At 46.0% G+C, this 18933-nt stretch overlaps 1 protein-coding gene across 5 annotated transcripts in view; it reads right to left on the bottom strand.

The window, feature by feature from the left end:
• Positions 1 to 18933, bottom strand: part of bbs9 (Bardet-Biedl syndrome 9) — a 537991-nt gene that overhangs the window by 508042 nt on the left and 11016 nt on the right. For all 5 annotated transcript variants that reach the window (XM_038810386.1, XM_038810382.1, XM_038810384.1 and 2 more), the window contains exons 2-4: positions 16739 to 16855; positions 9418 to 9568; positions 126 to 190 (exon numbers count right to left, since the gene is read on the bottom strand). In XM_038810386.1, coding sequence (XP_038666314.1) covers positions 126 to 190; positions 9418 to 9568; positions 16739 to 16844 — 322 coding nt within the window. In that variant the 5' untranslated portion in view covers positions 16845 to 16855. The remainder of the gene's footprint in view (positions 1 to 125; positions 191 to 9417; positions 9569 to 16738; positions 16856 to 18933) is intronic.

Raw genomic sequence — 18933 nt, forward strand, 5'->3', positions numbered from 1 at the left:
AACACAGTCAATCGAAGAACAATGTGAATACATGAAAACTCAAAGAAAATCAATAACATGTAATTGTCAGATAAAAGATAGAAGTCTCATGCAAGCAAGGTAAAATGTAAAATAGTGTGTACTACCTGAGAAAGCATAGACAGACAGCTTTCTTGGATGCAAAACAGCCAAGTGGAGTAGTTCTGTACCTCTGAAAGAACAAACAAACTTGTTTAACTACAAAAGATCTCAAGGCTACAAAAAAAAACATATACTCCTCATCAGGGCAAAACAGAGGGAATGCACAAGAGGCCAGAGGTGAATATTTGGAAACTTGGGGGAAGAGCAATTTAAAATTTGGGCAGTTCACAGAGATAGGGTGGGTGCGAGGCCTTCCAAAACTCTTTATATCCAACTTATCCCACACTGTCTCAATTATTCAACATTTCTGGGCTCATGCACTACTTGAGGAGGTGGTGGCATAGTGGTATTGCCACTGGACTAGTAATCCTGAGACTCAGGGTAATGATCTGCTGACCCGGCTTCGAATTCCACAGCAGGTGATGGAATTTAAATTCAGTGAAATATTTGGAATTAAAAGTCTAACTATGATCATTATCAATTGCCGTAAAATCCCATCTGGTTCACTGTCCTTTAAATTAAATCTGCCATCCTTACCTGGTCTGGTCTACATGTGACTCCAGATCCGCAGCAATATGGTTGACTCTGAAATGGCCCAAGCAAGCCACTCAGTTGTTTTTAACCGCTACAAAAACACAACAAGGAATAAAACCAGACAGACCGCCTGGTATTGAACCAGCCACCGGAAACAGCAATGGCATACCCAGCCCTGTCGACCCTGCAAAGTCCTGACTGACATCTGGGGACTTGTGCCAAAATCAGGAGAGAAGTATCACAGACGAGTCAAGCAACAGCCTGACAGTCATGCTCACAAAATCATACCTTACAGACAATGTCCCAGACACCACTATCACCATTACTGGGTATATCCTGTCTCACCGGCAGGACAGACTCAGTAGAGGTGGTGGCACAGTGGCATAAAGTCAGGAGGGAGGTGCCCTGGGAGTCCTCAACATCGCCTCTGGACCACATGAAGTCTCATGGCTTCAGGTTAAACATGGGGAAGGAAACCTCCTGCTGATTACCACGGACTGGCCACCATCAGCTGATGAATCAATAATCCTCCATGCTGAACACCGCTTGGAGGAAGCACCAAGGGTGACAAAGGCAAAGAACATGCTCTGGATGGGGGACTTCAATGTCCATCACCAAGAGTGGCTGGGTAGTACCACCACAGACCAAGCTGGCCGGGCCCTAAGATTTTTGCACGTGACCCATTTTTACCAGCTGGCCTACCTTCGCGACCCACGCCGGCCAACCTTCACAACCCACCATTTTCACTTACCTTTAATGTGACAGGTGAGCCTGCTTGGTCCTCATGATCTCACTTGCTTTGTTATTTAATGTTACATTTTTGATAATTACTTCAGCTGATGTCCTCAAACTCACCATGTTTAGTTTTCAAAAATCTTTGAAGTTTTGAGGATTTTAAACTTTTAGTTGCCAATGCTTCCCTGCATATAACACACATGAACGTTGAATCCAGATTTGCAGTGGCACAATTAATAACCCACACCTCGGGGGCTGGTTTAGCTCACCAGGCTAAATCGCTGGCTTTTAAAGCAGACCAAGCAGGCCAGCAGCACGGTTCGATTCCCGTACCAGCCTCCCCGGACAGGCGCCGGAATGTGGCGACTAGGGGCTTTTCACAGTAACTTCATTGAAGCCTACTCGTGACAATAAGCGATTTTCATTTCATTTTCAAGTAATATTTATGCTGACTTGCTCCTGTTCTCAGATTCTTCTTCATAGGTTGTTCACCAGAGGCCATGGAGCTCCCACCAGCACTGCAGGCAGCTGCAAAATGGAGCAATCTCTCTCGCGACCAGAACATGTGACATCAGCGTGCGGCATGCATAACCTGCTCTCTGTCGCCACTCCAGGGAGGAAGATTTCAGCCATTTAAAAAAATTTAAAACCTGCTCCGAGGTCCGTGCGGTGGCATCAGGGGGAGGCATTCTGTGCCACTGGGCTTCGGGCCTTCACACTGCTGAAGGGGCACGCACGTGCAGAACGGCCAGCATTCTGAAAGCTGGTTGCAGCCGACATTCTCAATAGCTGGTTGCACAGTCGAGCACTACTTCCTGCGATCGGGAACACCGCATCACATGGCTCCGACTCCATGACCCACCCATGACACACCCATGGGTTGGATTGGATTTGTTTATTGTCATGTGTACCGAGGTACAGTGAAAAGTATTTTTCTGCAAGCAGCTCATTCAGTACATGGAAGAAAAGGGAATTAAACAAAATTAAAGAAAATACATGAGAATACATAATAGGGCAACACAAGATATACAATGTAACTACATAAGCATTGGCATCGGTTGAAGCATACAGGGTGTAGTGTTAATGAGGTCAGTCAATAAGAGGGTGACAACCAGAGGACATAGCTTCTAAACTGGGACTGCAGCAAGTGGTGAGGGAACCAACAAGAGGGAAAAGCATACTTGACCTCATCCTCACCAACCTGCCTGCTGCAGATGCATCTGTCCATGACAGTATCGGTAAAAGTGACCACTGCAGAGTCCTTGCGGAGACAAAGTCCCATCTTCACATTGAGGATACCCTCCATCGTGTTGTGTGGCGCTACCACCGTGCTAAATGGTATAGACTTCAAACAGATTGAGCAACTCCAGACTGGGCATCCATGAGGCGCAGTGGACCATTAGCAGCAGCAAAATTCTATTCAACCATAATCATGGCCGAGGATATCCCCCACTCTGCCATTACCAGCAAGCCTGGGGATCATCCCTGGTTCAATGAAGAGTGCAGGAGAGCATGCTAGGCAAACCAAAAAATGAGGTGTCAACCTGGTGAAGCTACAACACAGGACTACTTCTGTGCCAAGCAACATAAGCAGCAAGTAATAGACAGCTAAGCCATTCCACAATGAGCACATCAGATCTGAGTTCTGTAGTCCTGCCACATCCAGCCGTGAATGGTGGTACAATTAAACAACTCCCTGGAGGCGAAGGCTCCATAAATATCTCCATCCTCAATACTAGAGGAGCCCAGCACATTTGTGCAAAAGACAAGGCTGAGGCATTCGCAACAATCTGCAGCCAGAAGTGCCGAGTGGATGATCCATCTCGGTCAACTCCGGAGGTCCCCAGCAGCACAGATGTCAGTCTTCAGTCAATACGATTCACTCCACGTGATATCGAGAAACTGTTGAAGGCACTGGATACTGCAAAGCCTGATAATGTTCCAGCAATAGTACTGAAGACTTGTGCTCCAGGACTTGCCGTACCCCTAGCCAAGCTGTCCCAGTATAGCTACAACACTGGCATCTACCTGGCAATGTGTAAAATTGCCTGGGTGTGTCCTGTACACAACAGGACAAATCCTACCCAATTACCAACCTATCAATCTACTCTCCATCATCAGCAAAGCGATGGCAGGAGACATCATCAGTGCAACCAAGCAGCACTAACTCAGCAATAACCTGCTCACGGATGCTCAGTTAAGTTCCACCAGGGTCACTCAGCTTATGCCTAAAGCCCACAACTTGGAATTCCCTCTCTGCCTCTCCATCTTCCTCTTTAAGACCCACCTCTGTAATCAAGCTTTTAGACACCCCTCATAACATCTCCCCCTTTGGCTAAAAAAACTCCAGCTTTGGCTGTGTACGTTTCTGCAAAGTGCCTTGGAATGTTCATTAACATTAAAGCTGTTATTGGTGGTGTTTATTAAATATCTATCAATTAAAGCAAAGGTTTTTCAAAGCCAAATAGGTCCAACCAACAATCCACTGTAGCGTGCCCCAGCAGCCCATAATTCACCCATACCCACCATCATAGCTTCCAAAGTCAGATTGGCCTTCCTGAAAGTGAAGGAGATGGGCCCGGACGGGATCCCTGGTTGTGCACTCAGAGCCTGCGCAGACCAGCTGGCAGAGGTATTCACAGACATCTTTAACCTATCCCTACTCCACTCCGAGGTCCCCACCTGCTTCAAGAAGACCACCATCATACCATCAACCCAAAGAAGAACCAGGCAACGTGCCTCAATGACTACCGCTCGGTGGCCCTGACGTCAGTTGTAATGAAGTGCTTTGAGAGGCTGATCATGAAGCGCATCACCTCCATACTCCCGGAACGCCTTGACCCACTTCAATTCGCATACCGTCGCAACCGGTCCACATCAGACGCCATTTCCCTGGCCCTACACTCATCCCTAGAGCATCTCGAAAACAAGGACTCCTACATCAGACTCCTATTTATTGACTACTGCTCCGCCTTCAACACCATGATCCCAGCCAAGCTCATATCAAAGCTCCAAAACCTAGGACTTGGCTCTCCACTCTGCAACTGGATCTTTGATTTTCTGACCAACAGACCACAATCAGTAAGAATGAATACCGGTGCCCCGCAAGGCTGCGTACTTAGCCCCCTACTCTACTCCCTGTACACACACGACTGCGTGGCAAAACTTGGTTCCAACTCCATGTACAAGTTTGCTGACGATAAGACCATAGTGGGCCGGATCTCGAATAGCGACGAGTCAGAATACAGGAGGGAGATAGAGAATCTAGTGGAGTGGTGTAACGACAACAATCTCTCCCTCAATGCCAGCGAAACTAAAGAGCTGGTCATCGACTTCAGGAAGCAAAGTACTGTACACGCCCCTGTCAGCATCGAGGTGGAGATGGTTAGCAGTTTCAAATTCCTAGGGGTGCACATCACCAAAAATCTGTCCTGGTCCACTCACGTTGACGCCATTACCAAGAAAGCACAACAGCGCCTATACTTCCTCAGGAAACTAAGGAAATTCGGCATGTCCAAATTAACCCTTACCAACTTTTACAAAATTTGAATAGAAAGCATCCTATCGGGCTGCATCACAGCCTGGTATGGCAACTGCTCGGCCCAGGACCGCAAGGAACTGCAGAGAGTCGTGAATACCGCCCAGTCCATCACACAAACCTGCCTCCCATCCATTGACTCCATCTACACCTCCCGCTGCCTGGGGAAAGCAGGCAGCATAATCAAGGATCCCTCCCACCCGGCTTACTCACTTTTCCAACTTCTTCCATCGGGCAGGAGATACAGAAGTCTGAGAACACGCACGAACAGACTCAAAAACAGCTTCTTCCCCACTGTCACCAGACTCCTAAATGACCCTCTTATTGACTGACCTCATTAACACTACACCCTGTATGCTTCAACCGATGTCAATGCTTATGTAGTTACATTGTATATCTTGTGTTGCCCTATTATGTATTTTCTTGAATTTTGTTTAATTCCCTTTTCTTCCATGTACTGAATGATCTGTTGAGCTGCTTGCAGAAAAATACTTTTCACTGTACCTCGGTACACGTGACAATAAACAATAAACAAACAAACAAAGCTAGTTATGGCCATTTATGGTAGCAAAGGACCATGAGCACTTTACAATGTTTCAGACCAACATGGCTGCGTGGCTTTGGTAGAGGTTCCTGGATTGACACTTGTGCATCAGGGAGTGCACCTGGTCAAATCGCCTGCTGGGAATTGTGCCAGAATTAAACCTCAGGTAGGATCGTGTCTTCATGCCCGAGACCACTTGTATTATTTCTAATACACAAATGACCATTTTTATGGGTTATTTCAATTTTATTTCCATTATTTTTGAAAGCCCTTGTACAGCCATTCATTCAGCTGAGTCAGAGGTAAAAGTGGACCAGAGAACTACTTGGTATAATAACACAGCAGCATCATCAGGTAAATTGGCAGCCCTCTGCGGGACCCGAGTTTAATCTATGCATTGTTGCTATTATCTGGTGGGTAAACTCTGACAATTTATTTTAAACTTTGAACCAATTGGGGACTTGGATGTAGGAGGCACTGAATGCCAGAATTGAGAATTTCCAACAGTAAATTTACTCTGTTAGTTCACATGTGCAGTAGAATGGCTCCCCCTGTTGATCAATGGCATGCTGTTAATTTCACTGCATTATTTATCTTAATAAATAAGTTTCACAGCACCTCATCTCCTAACATGACAACACAAAAGTCCAGATTGTTCAAAACCGCATTATAATCTCCCAAAGGTTGAAAAATGTTTTTTTAATTTTTCCAATGAAGGGGCAATTTAGTGTTACCAATCCACCTGCACATCTTTGGGACCCATGCAGACACGGGAAGAATGTGCAAACTCCACACAGAGTGTGACCCAGGGCCAGGATTGAACCCAGGTACTGTGAGACAGCAGTGCTAACCACTGCGACACCGTGCCACCCCAGGTCCTCGGCGCTGTGAGGTGGCAGTGCTAACCACTGTGTCACCGTACCGCCCCGAATACACATGGTTGGTTCACAGCTCACTTAGTGTCCACTGTCATGATATACAGAAATGACTGCATATGCAAAGGTACAGTCAAAGGTACGTGGCTTGTTGGTGTCAGAGTAGAGAGAGCAAGATTACTATCTCAGTAATGGATAAGAGGGGCTGCATCCCTCGTCAACTCAATCGCCACTTTAGTAGTGGGACTCGGTATGGGAAGAAATAAAGATTTTCCCACTGGGAGATATTCCCATGGGAATGTGGACATAATTTCAACAGCTGGCATTATGTATATTTGAAACATCACTAACTCTTCTACATAGATCTTCCTCATTGTCTTTGGCCAATAAATAAATAAAATGAAACATGGAGAAAAGGGAGGCCTCTGACAGAAGAGGCAATGGTTTTCTGGGAACTGCCAAAGAAAACATCTGCAAGTGTCATTCATGTTCCCAGGGACTCTGGGCCCCGGAGTGCTGGCCGGGGGGGGGGGAGACTCTGGGCTCCGGAGCGCCAGCCGAGGGGGGGGGGGGGGGGGGGGGCACTCTGGGCCCTGGAGCACCAGACCAGGGTTTTGGGGGAGGGGGGGGGGGGGGGGGGGGGGGGGGAGTACTCTGGGCCCCGGAGCGCCGGCCCGGGGTTGAGGGGGAGGGAAGAGGAGAACTCTGGGCCCCGGAGCGCCGGCCCGGGGGCCCATTCCTTTGTTCTTTATTCAAAGCTTTTCGTGCCTGGCATCATAGATTGCTCTCCCAGACAATACTCAACTTTCATGCATTTGTGATGTTTCAAAACATTTTTGCGGGATATGGCTAGAACAGAACAGAGAATATACAGACATACAGTGCAGAAGGAGGCCATTCAGCCCATCGGGTCGGCGCTGTAAAGCCACAGTGCTACCATGCTGCCCAAAAAGCGCATTAGCCAGGCCAGCATTTATTGGCCATCCCCAAGCGCCTGTGACAAGGTGGTAGTGAGCCACATTTCTGAACAGCTGCAATTCAACACACACACACACACACACACACACACACACCCACCCACCCACCCACCCCCCAAGGTCGGGTGCTGTCTGACTCGGAAGTGGTCTCTTCTCTTGCAGCTGCTGCCCTTGACCTTCGAAGTCGTCGAGGTCATATGTTTTGGAAAGTGCTGAAAAGTAGCCTTGTTGAGTTACTGCAGTGCATCTTATAGATGGTACACATTGCTGCCACTGTGCATCAGTCGTGGAGCGAGAGGGTGGGTGTTGAACGTGGAGAATAGGGTGCCAATCAAGTTGCTGTGGCTCCACTCATCCAGGCATGTGGAGAGTATTCCATCACGCTCCTTTCTGGTTCATGGTAACGCTCAGTATGTTAAGTGTCAGGGGATTTAACACTGGTAATGTTATTGAATGGGTGATGGTTGGATTTACCAGCCTTGCTATCTATTGCATGCTGAGGATAAGCTTTTAATTGTGGCATGCAGATAGGATCAATTGTTTAAGTTGCTCTCATTACCTCGAAATTGGGTTTGTAGTTTTACTGAATAATCTATATGTAAAAGGAATTTATGATCAATAGGAAGTGGCCCAATGTTCCAGACACCGGTTATTTATTCCAACCACTAGCACTGCTGCCTCACAGCGCCCAGGAGCCGGGTTCGATCCCGGCACAGGGTCACTGCTCGTGTGGAGTTTGCACATTCTCCCCGTGTCTACGTGGGTCTCACATCCACAACCCAGAGATGTGCAGGCTAGGTGGATTGGCCTGATTGGGTACTCTAAATCTAAATTTATTTTAAAGAAATTCTTCCAACCTCACAGAAAAAGACAAATGAAAACAAAATTCTGTGATTTTACTCATGGGTTATAGAATAAATCTTTAAACTTTGAAACATATAGGATTGAAACCATCCTGAGAATGAGCAGTTATCTGTAGTGATGTAGTTGTGAGTACTGGCCAATAGATGGTGATGTGATGCAAGGTTCTCAAGACCTGAACTGGTATTAAATAAGGGGAGCAGGCACATACCTGTTCCTCATTACAAAATCTCTCACATTTTGCACTAATTTTGAACCATGTTTCAACAGCTTAACAGAAACCTTTCAAAGCCCAGGTTTGCAGAACAGAGAAACTTCTCATCCCTAACTTACATACTAGGAAATAAAAGCAGGAGGCCATTCGGCCCTTCGAGCCTGCTCCGCCATTCATTATGATCACGGCTGATCATCAAGTTCAATACCCTGATCCCGCCTTCCTCCCATATCCCTTTATACCTTTAGCCCCAAGAGATATACCTAATTCCTTCTTGAAACACACAACATTTTGGCCTCAACTACTTTCTGTGGCAGTGAATTCCACAGAATCATTCCTTTCTGGAATGCACTGACTTACATAGTATAATTCACCCTTCACGTGACCATTTGCCACATACACCGACACAGTAATACTGAGCAGCCGACTGATCCATAAGATACCACACTGATCACAATCCAGTTCTCAACTGCACACGCTCAGGAAGAAACTGTCCTGAGTGACAGAAGGAGGAACAACCAAAAGACACACACAGAATCAATGTCAGAAAGAAAATTACGCAGCGGGTTGTGATCAAGAACGCACAAGGTTAAAGGGTGGTGAAAACAGATTCAACAACAACTTTCAAAAGGAATTAGGGAAAAATCAGAGAGCTGTGGGGAAGAGGACGGGAGTTGAGATTAATTGGATATATACAAATGAGTCAGTCCAGGTGCCCTTTGTGCTGTATAATCCCATCTTCTGGGACTGCTCATTGAATTGCAATTAGGTAATAGAAACCCAACAGTTCTCCCTCCTCTAGTTCAGGCCACTTACTGCCCACCAAAGTATAGGACACAAGACAGTGCAGTTACCAAGCATGTCAGCATAAACATGAAAAATCCCTCCGTTCCAACCCTCTCCCATACACGTGGGCAATTTCTAAACACAAATATTAAACTAGTTGCTATTCAGTTGTTAATTTAACCTTTTCCGTTTCTCCACAAAGCATTTCTCCACTCTTTCTTTTATCAACTTACGAGACAAATTTGCCAACTTCCACTTGCAATATAGGATCCTGTAATTGAAGCTCGAGGATTAGCTCCTCTGGTTGAAGCGCTGCTCCAGGTTTGGCAGGCTGTGGGGAATAGATACGTAGAATTCCCTTATAACTGCCAACAATTATTTTATCTGAAAATAGCAAAAGAAAAAATGATGACATTGCTCACTTCAATACACCATGAAGCATAAACAGTCAAAGCAGTTACCTAATACACATCAATAAGTATACAATCAGAACAAATATTAATTTGTAAAAGCACTGTGAATCTTTGTACCTCAGGGCCTAGAAAGTACAATTTATTCGAGGTGAGGGCACATAAATTCACAGGGCACCTCATGGATTCAAATGATGAAGTGAAATCCTACAGAGGATTTCAGATCCTGTTTAACATATAGCAATAACCTAGTCTGTGTGTACAGCTCCTCCAATCAGCTGGTGGTCAGGGCTTTAAGCCCTCGTGGTCATTTCAAATGTTTTCCTTAGGTTTCTTAGGAAAGGTCCAGAATCCAGGAGGGATGTAGCTTAGACAGGAGCTTTCTTCAGCTAGCTTTTCTCCATGGCATTAGGAATATAAACATATGTATCAGGAGCACAGGGTAGGCCATTGGGCCCCTCAAGCCAGCCTTGCCATTCAAAAAGGAATGGCAGATCTGATTGTGGCTTCACCTATGACTCTTCTTGTTAAATCAAGAAGCTATCTACCTCTGCGATAAAAATATTCAATCTGAGAGAGATGTTCCGCTCTCTGGGGAAGAGAGTTCCAGAGATTCACCACCGCTGAGTGAAAAGAATTCTTCTCATCTCCATCTTAAATGGGAGAACCCTTATTATTAAGCTGTGTTCCCCTAGTTCTAGTCTCTTCCACAACGTGAAACATCCTTTCCACATCTGCATCCAGGCTTCCCAACTCTCCTGTCAGCATTCCTTTGTCTTGAATAGACAGGAGTTTTCAAAATTTTGCACAATCTCTCAAGATCTAGCCACCAATTTCTTTCCAGTTGCTTCAATCTTTTACTTCACAGGCTGTAGTGAGATATCATCAACCTTAGGAGTGTTTCACACATCATTGGCTTTTCACTGGCTAACTCCACCAGGTTTTCACTTTTCAGCTTGGACTTTAAACTGTAACCTGTTCCAATGGCAGTTCCACCTTGTTCCTTTTTACTTCAATCTTCCTGGAAACTTGCCATCATTCTTTGGTTTTTAGAACTAACTGTCCATTAGCTTATTTCTTGCCCATTATTCTATGGTATGGCTTTTATTGTAGCAGAGCTGAGAGAGATGTTCCCTCTCCAGCTTCCTAGCTCCAACTGCTGTAGATTCAGTTTAAAACTAAACTCAAAAAATCTTCCTAACCTAAATATCATCTCCTATTTGCTAAGCAACAGCTCATTCTTTCTCCAAGTCGTGTGTACTTTACATATTGTGAACTAAAGCACAACACAGGCAATTTGAACTGAAACTAAAACCCAGGACTTCTGGTCATGCGATGCGAGGGGAAGACGCTCATGAGGTGGCTCCCGCAGGAACTTGGCCTATTCTACCCTTTTTCCCGGTGCCACAGGTCTTAATTTTACCGAGAAAATGCTGAAATTATCGGAATAGAGTTTCCTCATCTCTGTGGTGCCCAGATGAAGCAAAGCCTGAAAAGAATCACCCTGAATTTCAACAGCACCTCAGATTCTGAAGCCTCCCAAGGATCAACTGAGGGTAAGATGGCAATGGTAGCTTCTTCACCGGCCACTCCACTAACGGTGAAGCACTCAGCAACAATTTGGCGGTTGAGCTCAAAACATATCGACAATGCTTGACTTTGGATCTTAAAAGATCAATCAAGGAGGCCTTGGCCCTTATTTGTTCAGTTCTCGAGATCATCAACCAGAACGTCAGCACAAGGAGCTGCATGGAGACTGCATAGTCTGACCTTAGGTGAAAGGATCACCTCCTTGGACTCTGGCCTTGCCGCTGCTATCAAAGATAACAGGGCATTAACATCCAAGCTGGACGACCTGCAGAGCAGATCCAGAAGGCAAAAAGTACACGTTGTGGGGTTACTGGAGATCGAAAGCCGCAGCCCACTCGGTATTTCTCAGACCTGTTCCACAAAATGGTGGGTGAGAACGTACTTCCGTCGCTCCCAGAATTACACCAGGCCCACCGTTCGATTTGAACCAAGCCTCTCTCTCTGGAGATCCTCCTCGTGCGGTAATCACAAGGTTTCACAGCTTTCAGGAGAAGGAGTCGGTGCTTCGATGGGCAAGAGAGCACCATGATTTTACGTGGGAAGGCCACTCTCAGATTATACGAGGACATGAGTGCAGACCAAGAAAAGGGCTGCCTTTAACAAAATGAAATGTTGCCGATATAAGAATGGAGTAAACCTTGGGGTGACGAGGGGGTGGCACGGTGGTGCAGTGGTTAGCACTGCTGCCTCACACTGCCGAAGACCCGGGTTTGATCCCAGCCCAAGGTCACTGTCTATGTTTGCACATTATCCATGTCTGCGTGGGTCTCACATCCACAGCCCAAAGATGTGCAGGCTCAGTGAATTGGCCACATCAAATTGCCCCTTAATTGGAAAAAAAAAAGAACTGGGTACCCAAAATTTATTTTTAAAAACTTTTGGGGTGACTTATCCAGTGCGCCTTCATGTAACATTCCATGAAAAGGACTTTTCCTGACTCGCAGGCGATGCAGACTCTTTCATCCAGAAGCACAATTTGTGCTCTGCTTAATCTGATCTATGGCTTGTTGTACTTTTAATGCCTGTTGTTTGGATGTATTCATGATGACCGTAGTTGCACCGGAGGGATTTTGACTGTTCGTACCTTACAATAACCTATTTTCTTTCTTTCCAGTATTACTATTTAGTTTGACTTTCAGTTGCCCCCGTGGTGCTCGAAGTTAAGTAGGTTTTTACTCCCCATTTGGGAGTCTCCTAACAAGGTGTATTAGTTAATGGGAGTGATAATAAAGGGTTTTCTGCAACTCATAACAGATTTTAAAATGATCTTAGAGTTTGTGTTCAGTTGCGTTCTGTTATTGAGTTGTTATGCTCAACTGCGATGGCACGTTCGGGTTTGGGGTGGGGGGGGGGGTTTAGTTTGCTGACGGTGTCTGCAGGTCTCTCTTTGTCGGGTCTCCTGACTTGACTAGGTGGCAATCTCCAATTGATCTTCTTGCTTTTGTTCTCAGTGCCCCTTGTTTAACATCTCTCCTTGGCAATGGCTGACTGTATGCGGGATGGCGGGAGACACCAATCCGACTGATTACGTGGAACATTAGGGGTTTGAATGGCCCTGCCAAACGATCAAGAGCATTTGCGCATCCTGAGAGCCTAAATTTTGATACTGTTTTTTCCAGGATCAGACCAGGATAGGTTGGGCATGTTTTCAATCTAGTTTTAATAGCAGGGCCAGGGACACGGCGATTTTAATCAACATAAGAGTTCCAGTCTCCCCATCCCAGAGTGTCGTTGACCCAAACAGTCGATATATAATCATATGCGGCTCCCTATTGAATCCCAGTAGTTCTGGTCAATGTCTATGCCCCTAATTGGGGTTATATGAATGTTACCAATTCTTTGTTGTCTTCCCTTCCCAACCTCAATACGCTCCATCTTATTTTAGGAGACGAGTTGAACTGTGTTCCGGACCCAAAATTGGATCGATCAAAACTCAAAGCTTTTGCCCCATCGGGGTGGCCAGGGTTTATTCTTCCTTCATGGCTCAGGCGGGAGGGGTAGACCCCTGGTGCTTTTTGCATCCGAATGACAGGGGTTTCTCCTTTTTTCTCCCATGTTCACCATGTGTACACTCACATTGATTTTTCATTCAGACACGGCTCTCCTCCCATCGGTGGCCAAGTACTCAGCAATTCTAATCTCTGGCCACGCCCCATACTTTGTTGATCTGTCGCTGAAGACCGGCCCCTCCCAACGTCCACCCGAGATTGGCTACTATGCTGACCGATAAAAAGTGTTTCGAGCGCCTGTCCACCTCTATTGATGACTACATTAAAGTAAATAGGTCCAATTCCATATCCCCTTCCACACTGTGAAAGTCTCTTAAAGCCCCAACCTCAGGGGGGGAAATTATTTCTTACAGCGCACATGTACTAAAGCTGAGGAAATTAGAGCAGCAGGGGCTGGTAGACTCCGTTTCAGAGGTAGTCATGATGTGGAAGTGCCGGCGTGGACTGGGGTGGGCACAGCAAGAAGTCTTACAACATCGGGTTAAAGTCCAACAGGTTTGTTTCGAATCACTGGCTTTCCGAGCACTGCTCCGTCCTCGGGTGAATGATTCACCTGAGGAAGGAGCTGCACTCCGAAAGGTAGTGATTTGAAACAAACCTGTTTGACTTCAACCTGGTGTTGTAAGACTTCTTACTGATTTCAGAGGTAGATCACCAATATTCGCTTGATCCCACACTGGAATGATATGCAAGCAGACAAAGGTTGGAGGCCCAGTTTCAGCTACTGGCCAGCTATAAGGCCTTACGCCTGGTACAGCGCTCCAGGAGAATATTTATAGAAGGCCAGCCGTCCTGTTCTTTAGCACACCAACCTAAACAGCAATCGGCCTCCCAGACACTCAACTTGGGCAGCAACCTTGTTTCGGGGGTGGAACATCGGGTATCTCTTTATGCAGATGATCTACTTTTATATATTACATACCCAATTCCCTCCATCAATAGCACAATGAAGACACCTAATACAATTTGATTCCTTCTCTGGCCACAAACTAAACTAAGAAAGAGTGAATGTTTTCCGGTCAATGCCCCAAGAGACGAGCCCATTTAGGCATGTTAACCCTTTTCCCTCCCCAATGCAAGTTTTTGTTACTTGGGGTCAGGATGGCCCACAATTGGGCCTCACTCCGTGATTAATTTATGGGGCTACAGAATTAGGGCCGGAGAATTGGACTAGCTCGGTAGCTCTTTTGGGAGCTGGTTCAGACACGATGGGCCGAATGGCCTCCTTCTGTGCTGTGAATAACAATAACAGAAGAAAACTCCGCAAATGGAATTAGTCCAGCCTGATCAACAATGTTAGAATGGACCTACAGAGATGGAACAACCTACCTTTATCTATTGCTGGCAGGATTCAAACAATAGAAATGAACACACTCAAGAGATTTTTCTTTTCTTTCCCCATTTTCCTGCTCAAATACTTTATGGTGAGGTTAATAAATTGATATTTGCCTTTATCTGGGTGAACAAGAATCCCAGAATGCGCAGCGTTCTACTCCAGAGCGATAGACGGTCAGGGGGCTTGGCCCTCCCGAACCCATTATTTTATTACTGGGCCTCCAATATCCAAATAACCTTACGGTGGATCAGCGATTCAGGCTCAAACTAATAATAATAATTATTATTATTTTTACTGTCACAAGTAGGCTTACATTAACACGGCAATGAAGTTACTGGGAAAATCCCCCAGTCACCACATTCCGGTGCCTGTTCGGGTACACGGAGGGAAAATTCAGAATGTCCAATTCACTTAACAACACGTCTTTCGGGACTTGTGGGAGGAAACCCGAGCACCCGGAGGAAACCCACGAAGACACGGGGAGAACGTGCAGACTCCGCACAGAGAGTGACCCAAGCCGGGAATCAAACCTAGGACCGTGGTGCTGTGAAGCAACAGTACTAACCACTGTGCTACCGTGCCGCCCAAATCTGGGTCCAGGTGGAGGCTCACTCTTGCACTACATCCACTCTCCTATCCATAGTTACTGTACCATTGCCTTTTTCTCCGACTAGACTTTCCTCGAACCGAGTGGTGGTCTCCTCTTCGAATCTATAAACAGCACTGACAACATTTTAAACTCCTATCCTTGACTTCATTGCTCCCTATCTGTAACAATCACCTTTTCTTACCTTAAAGCTGGACTCAACCTTTAACTTGCGGAAATTGAAGGGATCAATCCAAGCTCATTGAGAACCTGTTCATGGAGGGGAGGTTTGCCAGCTTTAGAGAATTAGCGGACAAATTTCAGCTACCCAACTCTAGTCTTTGAAGTTTGCAGAAATATATGCATTTTCTTTCAATTTGATACTATATTTAACTTCTTTAGTTCACCATGGAAGGTGTGTCCTTCCCTCAGAGTCTTTCTTTGTCACTGGATTGTATCTTTTCTGAGTATTCTGAAATATATCCTTCAATATCTGCCACTATATGTCTACTGGCCAATCCCTTAATCTAATTTCCCAAATCACTTGAGCAAGCCCTCATAATTGCCCATATTTAAGTTTAAAACACTCGTCTTAGATCCACTCCTCTCTCCCTCAAACTGAATATGAAATTCAATCATATTATGATCACTCTACCTAGGGCACATTCACTATGAGGTCATTAATTAGACCTGTTTCAATGCACATTACTAGGTGTAATAGCGTCTGCTCCCTTGTTGGCTCTAGAATGTGCTGCTCTAAAAAGCTGTCCCCAAAACACTGAACTCATCATCCAGGCCAGTATTGTCAATTTGATTTGCCTAATCAATTGTAGATTTAAATTACCCATGTTTATCCCATACATTTCTCATGAGTCCTATTATTCCTTCCTGTATACCCCATCTTACTGTGTGATTACTATTAGGGGGCCTATAAATCACTCCCACCAATTACTTCTTACCTTTAATATTTCTCATTCCTACTCAAACTGGTTCAACATCTTGATCTCCAGGATGAAGGTCATCGATCTCTATTGCACCAATGTCATCCTTAGTTAACAGAGTGACCATTCCACCTTTTCCAAGCTTCCTGACCTTCCGAAATGTCATGTACCTTGAACATTCAGTTCCCATTCTTTGTCGTGTTGCAGCCATGTCTCTTTAATGGCTATCAGATCATACATATTTATTTCTATTTGTGCTGTCATAGATAGCTCTTCCACGTGGCACTTACTGCCTCTGGGTTCGCTTTTTGCCTGCTCCGATATTTCAGCTATTCTGTGTTAAAGCCCAACATACCTTCTCCTTGCAATGCCTAGGAGATGAGATATGACTGCAAATTAACAGGAACAGCATCAACAGGTTGTTCCACTCACCACAACTAAAATGGAAGTGGAAGTGGGGGGAGTAGGAAGCGTGCGAGGGCAATAGCTGGACTCGTGCACAGCTTAAAAGCTTTTTTGTAAAATAAGTGTTTGTACTGGCTTATATTAAGCTAGAATAAATCCTACAACTGGCAAATGTCACATTAAGGAATGAATTTACTTTAAGCAGCCAAACACAATTACTTCATTCCACCTGAGGACACAAAACATTCTTATAAGCCAGGGTATCAACTACACTTACCATTTCCACTGTTGTCAACATCAGCAACACATAAGCAGCCTTGGTCAAATTCCTCTTGCTCTCCCACAACTGTGGACCACCAGTCCCGAGCTTTAAACAAAGACATCTTCCTTCAACCTGAAACGACCAAAGCAGTGAAATGGTCAGACTACAGAATACAGAAAATATTCTTTAACCTCACAGGAAGGCGGCAGACTTTACTATCTCGGAGAGAATGCATTTGCTTTCTTGCTGCCCAATATGCAATAACTTTTATATGGAAAGTGTGTGTCTTTTCTTACCCTCAGAGTGCATATTCTGACTAAATAATTCAGCAACAACCTTTCAAGAGTTTGAAAATAGAAAAGGGGCAGGGTTTTACCACACCGTCACAGCATGGCAGGGCAGTAAAACGCGACAAGCCGTGCAAAAGGCAATCAACTTCGGAGGGACCAGGAAATCCCACCAGCGGGAGGGGCCACAAAATTCCACCCATGGTTATTTATTCTCACAGACTTCTCAACATCATTTCACAAACTTGGCACAAGCACAGACAGGTAGAATTGGTGCATTAAAGTTGAGGAGGAAGAGCTGGGTGAGGAGGATGAGCTGGGGGGAGGGGGGGAGGGGCAGTGAGGGCGGAAGGTGGGCGGGGGGGCAGATGCAGGTGGAGGTGGAATGGATAGAGCGGGGTGGGAGAAAAAGCAGGGTGGGGCAGGGAACCAACAGAGCTTGAAGACCTGTGGCAGAAGCCTGTAACCCTGAAAAGATATCATCCTGAAATCGAGGGTCAGCCAACAGCTACGATGGCCTACACATTATCAGCAGCCAATAATTGACTACCATAAAAATTCCCTTTTTTTATATACTGGAAGAAATGACTTTCACCTAATTGAATATCTTCTGCACTCCGAGATGTGCGGATCAGTGAATAGCACCTGTGCCACTGATTCATGTTCAAGTTCCACTCCAGGACATGGCCTGCAAACCTTCCAATATTCCGTTTTTTTTTTAAATCAAACAATTTTATTGAGGTATTTTTCGGTATTGTAAACAGTTACAGATAACAACAAAAAAACCCAAAAAAGGCAAAGATGTGCAAACATCAACGTAAAATCAATACTTCAAATCGAACCATACTGCACAAGCCCGCTCCTTTCCCATCGACACTACCTGCCTATTTATCCCTCCTTCTCTACTCTAATCTCCCCCCTCCCCGCCCTGCTGACGTTCACTCTCCCGCGAAGAAGTCGATGAATGGTTGCCACCTTCGGGCGAACCCCAGTACAGATCCCCTCAAGGCGAACTTAATTTTTTCCATACCCAGAAAACTTGACATGTCCGAAAGCCATAGCTCGGTCTTCGGGGGTTTTGAGTCCCTCCATGCCAGCAGTAATCGTCGCCGGGCTATCAGGGAAGCAAAGGCCAGAACATCGACCGCTTTCTCCCCCTGGACTCCCGGGTCTTCCGAAACCCCAAAAATTGCCACCCCTGGACTCATCACCACCCTTGTTTTTAGCACCCGGGACATGATCCCCGCAATCCCTCTCAGTACCCCCTAAGCTTAGGACATGCCCAAAACATGTGAACGTGGTTTGCTGGTCCTCCCCCGCATCTAGCGCACTTATCCTCTACCCCAAATAATTTGCTCATCCGAGCTACCGTCATGTAGGCCCGGTGAACAACCATAAATTGAATCAGGCCAAACCTGGCACATGTTGCGGTTGAGTTTACCCTACTCAGGGCTTCTGCCCACAGCCCGTCCTCCATCTCCCCGCCTAGCTCCTCCTCCCATTTGAGTTTCAGTTCCTCCGTTTGGGACTCTTCCCCTTCATGAGCACCTTATAAATATCTGAGACTCTACCCTCTCCTCCTTCTCCTCTAGAGACTATTCTGTCTTGGATCCCTATTGGCGGGAGGCGTGGGAAGGATGGGACCTGTCTGCGGACAAAGTTCCGCATCTGTAGGTACCTGAAGTCATTTCCCCTTTCCAGCCCAGCTTTCTCCTCCAAGCCCCTCAAACTCGCAAAGCTCCCCTCCAGGAACATATCGCCCACCCTCCTCACCCCCGCCCGCCACCATGTTCGAAACCCCCCATCCATGTTCCCGGGGGCAAATCGATGGTTATCACATATTGGAGCCCAGACAGACGCACCCACCTCCCCTACATGCCTCCTCCACTGGCCCCATATCCGCAGGGCCGCCCACACTACCGG

Source organism: Scyliorhinus canicula, chromosome 10 (assembly GCF_902713615.1).
Source record: "Scyliorhinus canicula chromosome 10, sScyCan1.1, whole genome shotgun sequence".
Classification (NCBI taxonomy): domain Eukaryota; kingdom Metazoa; phylum Chordata; class Chondrichthyes; order Carcharhiniformes; family Scyliorhinidae; genus Scyliorhinus; species Scyliorhinus canicula.